The sequence below is a fragment of the Gracilinanus agilis genome, chromosome 3 (assembly GCF_016433145.1).
Source record: "Gracilinanus agilis isolate LMUSP501 chromosome 3, AgileGrace, whole genome shotgun sequence".
Lineage (NCBI taxonomy): Eukaryota > Metazoa > Chordata > Mammalia > Didelphimorphia > Didelphidae > Gracilinanus > Gracilinanus agilis.
This window is the reverse complement of record NC_058132.1, coordinates 12235433-12246013: the sequence shown is the minus strand read 5'-3', so window position 1 is coordinate 12246013 and position 10581 is coordinate 12235433. Positions and strand designations below refer to the sequence as shown.

The 10581-nt window shown below is 39.2% G+C and overlaps 1 protein-coding gene across 1 annotated transcript; it reads right to left on the bottom strand.

The window, feature by feature from the left end:
• Window positions 1–740: 740 nt before the first annotated feature.
• On the bottom strand, window positions 741–10267 carry LOC123240746 (zinc finger protein 260-like). The gene is made up of 5 exons (XM_044668459.1): window positions 10123–10267; window positions 8742–8836; window positions 6715–6841; window positions 6071–6154; window positions 741–2668 (listed from the first exon to the last, which is right to left on the bottom strand). The coding sequence occupies exons 1-5, from the start codon at window positions 10166–10168 to the stop codon at window positions 741–743; spliced, it is 2280 nt and encodes a 759-aa protein (XP_044524394.1). The 5' UTR covers window positions 10169–10267.
• Window positions 10268–10581: the final 314 nt, after the last annotated feature.

The window sequence follows — 10581 nt, the reverse complement described above, 5'->3', positions numbered from 1 at the left end:
TGGATAGTAAATAAATTCTAAAACACTTTTCTCAATAATAAAGAAGGCACTCTACCAATCTCATTTTATGAAGCAAAAATGGTTCTGATACCCAGACCAGGAAGGGATGAAGCACAGAAAGAAAAATAAAGAGTATTATATTGATGCAAAATAGTTAAATCATATTTAACAGAGGCTGTAGCTATATATCCAAAAACTACTCATTATGTTCTAATTGGATTCATACCAGGGTTGCAAGGGTAGCCCAACATTAGGAAACCATTATGTCTACAGGGTTTTTCTCCAGCATGAATTTTCTGATATTTGATAAGCCATCATTTGTTTGAAGGGTTTCACCTATTTATTGCTCTCATCTTTTGTATGAATGGATGAATTCACAGATAATTTCTACCACTCAAGTTGCTGCTGGTGACTTTCATTTACTAACTTCATAGATTTCTCTTCATTATAGATTTTTTGATGGCTCTTAAGGTTTGTATTGTTGCTGAATGCTTTACCACATCCATTACATTCATTTGGTTTCTTTTCAGTGTGAATTCTTTGATGATAAAATGATGTTTCATATGTCTTAATTCATAGAGATTCTCTCCGTTACAACTTATTTTATGTTTCTTAACTATTGTTGTAGGATCTCCCACATTCATTAACTCAGGCTTGTTTTTTGTTTTGTTTTGAGTTAAGACTTCTTTGATGACATGGGATATTCTATGGCCAAAGATTTTCTCACATTAGTAAGGTTTTTATGTACAATGAATCTTCTGGTGATAGAAAAGGGATGTCCTACGACTGAAGGTTTCCCCACATTCATTACATTCAAAGGGTTTTGCTCCAGTATGAATTCGCTGATGTTCACTAAGTCTTTCCTTCCGTGTAAAGGCTTTCCCACATTCACTACATTCATAGGGTATCACTCCAGTGTGAATTCTTTGATGTTCACTAAGTCGTTCCTTTCGTGTAAAGGCTTTGCCGCACTGACTACATTCAAAGGGTTTCTCTCCAGTATGAATTTTCATATGTTCATTAAGTTGTCCACTCTGTGTGAAGGCTTTGCCACACTGACTACATTCAAAGGGTTTCTCTCCAGTATGAATTTTCTGATGTTCACCAAGTCGTCCTTTATGTGTAAAGGCTTTCCCACAGTGACTACATTTGAAAGGCTTTAATCCAGAATGAATTCTCTGATGTTCAGTAAGTTGTCCACTTTGTGTGAATGATTTCCCACATTCAGCACACTTATAAGGTTTTTCTCCAGTATGAATTTTCAGATGCTCAGTAAGTCGTGCCTTCACTATGAAACCTTTCCCACACTGATCACATTCATAGGGTCTCTCTCCAGTATGAATTCTCAGATGCTCATTCAGTCGTCCTTTCAGTGTGAAGGCTTTCCCACAATATTCACATTCATAAGGTTTCACTCCAGTATGAATTTTCTGATGCCCACTGAGTAGTGTCTTTGTTAAAAAAGCTTTCCCACATTGATTACATTTATAAGGTTTCTCTCCTGTATGAATTTTTTGATGGTCAAAAAGGTGTGACCTTTGGACGAAGCTTTTCCCACATTCACTACATTTGTGGGGTTTCTCTCTTAAATGGATTTTCTTATGATCTGTGAGTCGTCCCTTTCCTGAGAAAGCTTTCCCACATTCATTACATTTATATGGTTTCTCTCCAGTATGAATTTTTTGATGTTCACAAAGTTGTCCCCTCTGTCTGAAGGCTTTTCCACACTGTTTACATTCATAGGGTTTCTCTCCAGTGTGAACATTCTGATGTTCAAGAAGTGTACCCTTCTGGATGAAAGCCTTTCCACATTCATTACACACATAGGGCTTCTCTCCTGTATGAACTTTCCGGTGTTCGTTAAGCCGTCCTCTTAAAGTGAAGGCTTTCCCACATTCATGACATTTATAAGGCTTCTTTCCTGTGTGAACTTTCTGATGTTCATTAAGTCTTCCCTTTGCTGTGAAGGCTCTCCCACACTGATCACACTTAAAAGGTTTCTCTCCACTATGAATTTTCTTGTGTTCAGAAAGTCCTGTGCTTCGTGTGAAGGTTTTCCCACATTCATTACATCTATTGCGTTTATTTTTAGTATGACTTTTCTGATGTTCAGTATGGGGTTTCCTAGGCATGTTGTCCTTCCCACATTTGTTATCTTTACTAGGTTTCTCTTCATTACGTTTTTCAGGGTTTTGAGTAGAAGCTGTGGGGTTACTGAAAGGTTGCTTATCATTATTATACTTACAAATATTTTTCCCAAATGAGATTTTGCTATGTTTAATTAGTTCGGAAAGCTGTTTGAAGAAGCTTTCTCTAGCTATATGACATTTATGGACACTTGTTTCTGTAGGAACTGACTGCCTTGAAGTAGGTATTGAAACTGGGCTACATTTTCTCTCAAATGTGTTGCACTTATGGGCCTTTGACTCATTGGTGATTTTTGGTGCTTGGTGCTTTTGTTGGTGATTGAGTGCTTCATTCCTGGGTTGTTTTCCTGGCTTTTCTTTCTTAATCTCTGCTTTGCTATTGCCTCCTGAAACTTTCCTAAGCTTTGAATCCTTCTGCGAGTCATCTTTCGTTACTCTTTTCTTAGAGGATTCTCTCACAGAGAGATCCTGTTTTGGAGCTGACTTTTTGGTTTTACTGATAGTCTTGTGATGAGAGGAATCTGAAAAAAATTCAAAAAAGCATGAATATCTACTTGCTATGGTGGGCTAAGGGAAATGCTTATAGTATATATAGTGTCTATCTCTTTCATCAAGGAGAATGCTGCACAATCTGGATATTGTATAAACAATTAAAAGGGTTACATACCTTACACTAAGATAAATTCAGAATGGGTAAATGACTTAAATATAAAGAAGGAACCTATAAGTAAATTAGGTGAAAATAGATTAGTATACCTGTCAGATCTATGGGAAAGGAAAGAATTTAAGACCAAGCAAGCGAGAATATCACAAAATGCAAAATGAATAATTTTGATTACATTAAATTGAAAAGTTTTTGAACAAACAATACCAAAATTAGAAGGGAAGCAACAAATTGGGAAAAAAATCTTTATAACAAAAACTTCTGACAAACATCTAATTACTCACATTTATAAGGAGCTAAATCATTTGTACAAAAAAAATCAAGCCATTTCCCAATTGATAAATGGGCAAGGGATGTGAATAGGCAATTTTCAGATAAAGAAATCAAAACTATCAATAAGCACATGAAAAAGTGTTCTAAATCTCTCATAATTATAGAAATGCAAATCAAAACAACTCTGAGGTACCACCTCACACCTAGCAGGTTGGCCAATATGACAGCAAAGGAAAGGAATAAATGTTGGAGGGGATGTGGCAAAATTGGGACACTAATACATTGCTGGTGGAGTTGTGAACTGATCCAACCATTCTGGAAAGCAATTTGGAATTATGTCCAAAGGGCTTTAAAACACTGCCTGCCCTTTGATCCTGCCATGCCACTGCTGAGATTGTATCCCAAAGAGATAAGAAGTAAAAAGACTTGTACAAAAATATTTATAGCCACGCACTTTGTGGTGGCAAAAAATTGGAAAATAAGGGGATGCCCTTCAATTGGGGAATGGCCAAACAAATTGTGGTATCTGTTGGTAATGGAATACTATTGTGCTGAAAGGATAATGAACTGAAGGAATTCCATGTGAACTGGAAAGACCTCCAGGAAGTGATGCAGAGTGAAAGGAGCAGAACCAGGAGAACATTGTACAGAGACTGATACACTGTGGTACAATCAAACATAATGGACTTCTCTACTAGCAGCAATGCAATGATCCAGGACAATTCTGAGGGACTTATGAGAAAGAACACTATCCACATCCAGAGAAAGAACTGTGGGAGTAGAAGCACAGAAGAAAAACATTTGCTTGATCACATAGTTTGATGGGGATATGATTGGGGATGTAGACTCTAAACGATCACTCTATTGTGTGTAATTAGAATTTTCTCCCCAGAACTCTCTTTCCCAGCTTCCCATTTTCATTCTCATATTATGTGCTTACGCTTTCAAGATAAAGGTGTGGGTGTAGCTCCTCTCTCTCTTATTCCTGGAATGAGGCTGTGGAGGCTGGGGAGAGAGCTTGGCAGGAAAGTTTACTCACATGGTTATACTTAAGCTTTGTACTTCTATTTTTTATTTCTTCTACTTCAAGTGATTACTTATAAATCTTATAAAACATAATACTTGGAGTTATTGGACATTAATTTAAATTTAACAATTGAAAATATTAATAATATGGAAATAGGTCTTGATCAATGATACATATAAAACCCAGTGGAACTGCCTGTTCGCTATGGGAATGGGTAGGGGAGAGGAAGGAAAGGAGGGAAAGAATGTGAATCATGTAACCATGGAAGAGTATTCTAAATTAATTAATGAAACAAATTTTGAAAAAAGGTTACATATATGAGGAGATAGTAGCAGCAGCATCTAAGTGTCTCGGAATAAAGGAATTAATTGCCTGCTTCCTGCAAGTACTTGTAGATATTATCAACAAATCATCTATGTTGAGGAAAATTTTTACATTTACCGAATGAGGAAATAGGTTTATTCTGGATATTAAAGACCCATTAGATTGTGAGCTCCTCAAGGCTAGAGGCTCTCTTTATTATCCCTCGCACTTAGCATAGTGCCTGGGACATAGTAAGCACCTAATATTACTGTTTACTAAATCAAACTGAAGATGCTCTGGATGAAGTGTCATAAAATGGAACAAAAAAAGACAGAAATCTGGCCATCATTTTGAACCAGGCAACAAACTAGTACCATGACCAAGATTATTCCCTCCCTCTGCATTCAGATGCCAGATTTTTCTTCCTGTGATGTCCATTCCATCATAGCATTTTCCAACTCAACAATCAATCAAGGCCCTCCTTTCCCCATGTTATATGACAATGTCAAAATTCTTTCAGAAGGCATTTACAGGATAACCACTCTAACCCAATAATCTGACTGCAGATTTTATATGAAATCATGTTCCCAATTTCTAATCTTCCATTTCTCCTTCTCTACTAGGAATTTAAGGGACAAAGACCCTTAGTGTAGATTTTTATTGGTTCACCCAGGAATCAAGATGGGAAAAAGGAGAAAGTCATTAGTGCTGGGGAAATGATCTGGGAGAGAACTGAAGGGTCATGATGGGCATGAAAAATAGGATTTCATCAAGGAAGGCAGAGGGAAAGACTCTCGTGGATTTTGGTCTTTCTATCAGTCCTTTGCCCATTTAATTGGACCATCACCTAGCTCAGATCTATTTTTTCCTCATGGACAGCATGATACTTCATCAAATGCTATGTTATGCTAAAATCTAGGTAAAATGAAATAGCATTCCCCATTACGCATTTGAGTAGCCTTATCCAAAATATATAGAGTTCATCAGTTCTCTCTCTGGAGGTGGAAAACATGAGTTCTTTGGAATTTTCTTGGATTACTGAATTGATCAGAATAGCTAAGTCTTTCATAGTCGATCATCATTACAATACTGCTGTTACTGTGTACAAAGATCTCTTGATTCTACTCACTTCCCTTTGCATCAGCTCATATAGCTCTTTCTGGGTTTTTCTGAAACCTCCCCCCCAACATTTTTTATAGCACAACAGTATTCCATCACCATCATATATGAATACAATTTGTTCAGCCATTCCCCAGTCGATGGGCAACCCCTCAATTTCCAATTCTTTCAAAAATATTTATTTATTTATTTTAGAATATTTTTCCATGGTTACACGATTCACGTTCTTTCTCTTCCCCTCTTCCATAACCAATGAGCAATTCAACTAGGTTTTACATGTATCATTGATCAAGACCTATTTCCATATATTGATATTTGCACTGGGGTGATCATTTAGAGTCTAGATCCCCAATCATATCCTCATTGACCCATGTGATCAAACATCAATTTTCAATTCTTGTCACCACAAAAAGAGCTGCAATCAATATTTGTGTACAAATAGGTCCTTTTCCTTTGATCTTTTTGGGTTATAGCTCAATGATATGGCTGGGTTAAGGAGTATGCAAAGCGCTTGCCCAGTCTCACTCATTCACCCACCTTTTGGGACATGGCTTGTTGGAATCCATGGTACTTCCCCTTGCTCCAGCCGGGAGATCACATCTGGTTTAATAGTTTGAAGCCCTGTTGGCAGGGAAATAAGTAGAAAGGTTATGGAGAAAGAGAGCCTGTCTTCTTTTTCTGCACTAAAACGAGGATTTGAGGGCACAACAGGAAGCTCCAAGGGGCTACACAAAGGACAAGACCTGAAGAAAACTCCAGATTATATTCCCAGAAAACAGGGTTGGGGAGAGGGGATGGGTCACCGAGTTGTTTGGGACTGAAGGAAAGCTGGTTCATTTTAACCCACTCTCCTGAGATGGGGGAATTTTTATGTTTCTTTGTTTCTTTTTTTTAACCTTTACCTTCCATCTCAGAATCAATACTATGTATTAGTTCCAAGGCAAAAGAGTGACTTGTCCAGGGTCACACAACTAGGAAGCATCAGAAGTCAGATTGGAACCCAGTTCCTCCTGTCTCTACTGAGCCCCCTCGCTGGCCCCCGTTATATAGATTCTTGATTCACTCTGCACACAAAGCCAAGACTCAGCCCTTCTCCCTCTCCCTCAGTCTCCAACCCCAGCCCTTAGGAAATGAGAAGGTAAGACAGAAATTCCAGAATCCCAGGAGAAAGCTGACCTTACCCAGGGACACCAGGTTCTTATAGTTCTCCAGCATCACATCCCGGTACAGAGCCTTCTGGGCAGGTACCAGGTGTTTCCACTCAGACCGGGAGAAGTCCACGGACACATCGTTGAAGGTCACCAATCCCTGAAACATGAAGCACATTCCTGATCTCTTGGGAGCCGTTCACTGGCAGGAGCCTCGGCGGGGACAGTCATCAGGAGGGAGAGGGAAGCATCCCACCACTGATGAGGGCTTCTCAGTTATCCACGTCAAGAAGTCATGGGGAACGTGCGGACAAGGGGCATCCCTTTGGGCCAGCGAGACGAGAGCTTTCTTTTACTGAGTGAGCTCCACCTTACCGTTCATCTCCCAAAATATGCCCAAAGAAAACCAGTGCCCTATGGAAGCCTCCAAAGTACAGAATTAACAGAGACAAGATATGGCTTATGATAAAGAGCACTAGCAACTATACTCAACTACAAGTATGATCTGCTCATTTCCTTTAATTAAATTAATTAAATTAGTTAATTAAAACTAATTAAATAAATCAAAATTAATTAAATAGCTTAAAATTAATTAATTAAATTAATCAAAATTAAGTTATTAGCTTTAATTAATTAATTAAATTAATCAAAATTAAGTTATTAGCTTTAATTAATTAAAAACCACTCACTATTCCTGACAGGGGTGTTGTAAGGTTCAACAGAGAAAATGGATGTAAACCATTTCTGTAAACCTTACAGGTGTTGTATGAATTCCAGTTGTTATTCTCCCATAGAGAAGCCAGGTCTTCAGCCTGGTGATGACTGACTACTCCTTTCAATTGCACTCCTGCTAAGGTCAAGCAATGTTTAGAGAGCAAAACTGGGGAATGCTGGTAAATGTTTAACAACCAGGCTCTCCAGGAAAAAAAAATGATGCACACATCTTATAATTTAATCTGCATTATTGAGACCATCTCAAGTCTAGATGATCAACCAAGCAAAATTTGTGCCCTGATCTGTAGAGACTAGGGATTGTGGAGGTGTCAGTGCTTCTGCTGAACACTGAACAATTTGTGGCGATCCTGTTCTGGGCATGGTTTCTCAAAGGCTGAGGAAGGAAGCTAACGAGAGGTCGAGGCTCACAAGTAATCTTCCAGAGCTGTTCTCAAGGAGGGCTACCAGCATGGAAGAGACGCCTTGGCAATCAATAAGCACAGTGTGAGTCAAAATCCCAAAGAAAATCCCCTGAAACGATCCTTGCCAAGGGGAGCTGTGTGCCTGTGTCTGGCGCCTGGAACGTATCCAGAGGGTACGATAGGTCAGTTGGCTTTGAGACTGGCTACCAGAAGGGACCTTGGCTTTTACCATATATGGAATTGATCATTACTTTGTAGAATATACTTTCTCAATAAAAAAGACCTTCTCTGGTCAGTCGCTCTGAGAAGAGATGTTCAGAAGACCACTCCTCTTTTAAGGGAGGGGGTCCTATGTAATTTGACTTTATATAATTACTGGATGATGTATCTGAGGCAAGATTTGAGCTTAGGTCTTCCCAACTCCCCTCGTAGCACTCTATCCTCTTGTGTGCCATCTAGATGCCTCTAATGGCTATGGCCCTGATCCCCCAGCTGTGGATCCATCTACCTTGGCCCCTCTGTCAGTGAATATCTTTGTATATAAAACAAAGAGATGATGGAAAGTAAGAAGAGTGTCTGGAACCGTATCCTCTGGGATGGTTCACCCATTGTATTGTCTTCCCAAAGTCTCGTCTTCAAAGGGTACCACTGAGAGAGCCAAGCATCCACCAAGTGCTTGCTCAGAGCCTCCTAGGTGCCTCTCAGGGTCTTCAAGAGTCCAATGAGAGGGGCCTCAAAGACCTTTCATGGCCTGCCCAGCTCTAATAGTTGAGAAACCCTGAGAATTTTCAAGCCAATGAAAGTCTTCTGGGGGAGAACAATGGTAGCTTAGGGCTCTCTAGGTAGCTTAAAGACGGAGGAGAGCAAAGACAATGCCTTGAATGATGCCTTGGAAGAGCAGAAGAGAAAATAAGCCCCACTCACCTGAATTCTGGCCAACTGGATGGCAGCAGCCACTCTTCTCTTATGACTTTTTTTCTTTTTATCCTCTTGCTTGTGGTGGTCTCGAGGAAGTGGTGCTGAGGATAGAAAAAGGAATCATAAGGGGAATGATCCTCTTTGGCTCCTCATAGACTCACCAGACCACAAATCCTTACACATTGGCTGGCTGTGACTCCCCTGGAGACAGGGGAGAGGGAATGGACCTGAGACCCTGGATAAATCACTTAACTCCCATTGCCTAGTCCTTACTAGCTTTTATTGATTTGGAACCAATATATCATATCGATTCTAAAATGGAAGGTAAGGGGGTTAAATAAATTCAATTTTATTTGCAGACCTGAAATCCTAATTTATAATCCGAATTTATAATTTATAAATCCCAATTTATAATCATATAATATGCAAAATTTAATATTATACATATTATATATTTATATATAATATTATACATCATATACATTATATTGTATATAATTTATAATTAGAGAGAAGAAGGATATTAGTTCCCAGGACCCTGATTATATCCCTGTGCTAAAGCGGGCTCCGAGGGATAGAGCTCAAGTCTGAGAATCAAGATACACGGGCATAATTCCCAACTCACTGGGATGCTCAATGAAATTTAATTTTTCTGCTTTAGTCTTCTCTTCTTTTAATAAAATGTAGATAAAAAGATTAATATCCAATACTCCAAGTAATATATTTTATAAGATTTATTAAATATCACTTGAAAAATAAAGGAAAGAAAAAAAACCTTCAGTAAAGAAAGGCTTTCCCAGACCCTGCATACAGGAGAAGAGAGAGAGAGGGAGGAGTTATGGAACTATATAAACAATAATGTAAAGATGCACGTAAACAAAAAGGGAAAAGGAATTTTGGGATGAGCACAGCACTTTACAAATATCATCTCATTTTATTCTCATGATAACTCTGGGAGGTAGATGCTATTATTATCCCCATTTTACATAGAGGAAGCTAAGTCAGAAAGATTAAGTGTCTTGCCCAATGTCATATAACTACTAAATATCTGAGGCTGGATTTGAATTCGGCTCTCTCAGACTCCAGGTCTAGTATTCTAGCATTTTATTAGATGGCTGTTTCGATAGAAGCCAACAGTGAGACATAGTAGCCCAAAGATCTTCTCACTAGAAGATTGCACAGGGCTCAAGAGGGAAGCCAGCATCACCTTAGTAGAGATGCTCCATCATTATGGTACCACTCTTTAGGAAGGATACTGGCCCCTAAAAGAACATGATCATGCTGGTGAGGGAAGGAAAGTCCCTGACGTGAGATGGTCCATCATGAAGTTCCTCTGTCTTCCTCTCTCCAACCTTGTGAAGACCAGACAGACCTTCTAGATTCTCACCTTTCTCCTTGTGTGTCTTCATCCTGGGCATGCTCTTACTTGCCATTGTCTCAACGTTCTCCTTTCTCCAGGGGTGGGATAATCAGCACCCCTCTCACACAGTCAGCTAGAGGAAAGGCCTCAGGACAAGGGATGACTTCTTAGATGGACATCTTCTCTCAGAGTCTTATCTTTAGTTTCCTGAAGAACTGGAGGCTGGGGACCAAAGAAAAATCATTTAAATTCAATAACCACTCATTAAGCCAAACACAAAAGCATTTCTTGCCCACAGGAAGCTTACATTCAATGGTGGGGGGGTTAGTGGGAAGGGGGAGAAAGGAGGAGAAAGACCCTACATGTACACAAGAATTTTCTAAAAAGAAGGTGACTTAGTATAGAAGAGAGCAATGACAACTGGAGGAGCCAGGAAGCCTTCATAGAGGAGGCAGCACCTGGGTTCAATGAAAATTTTAAAATCCT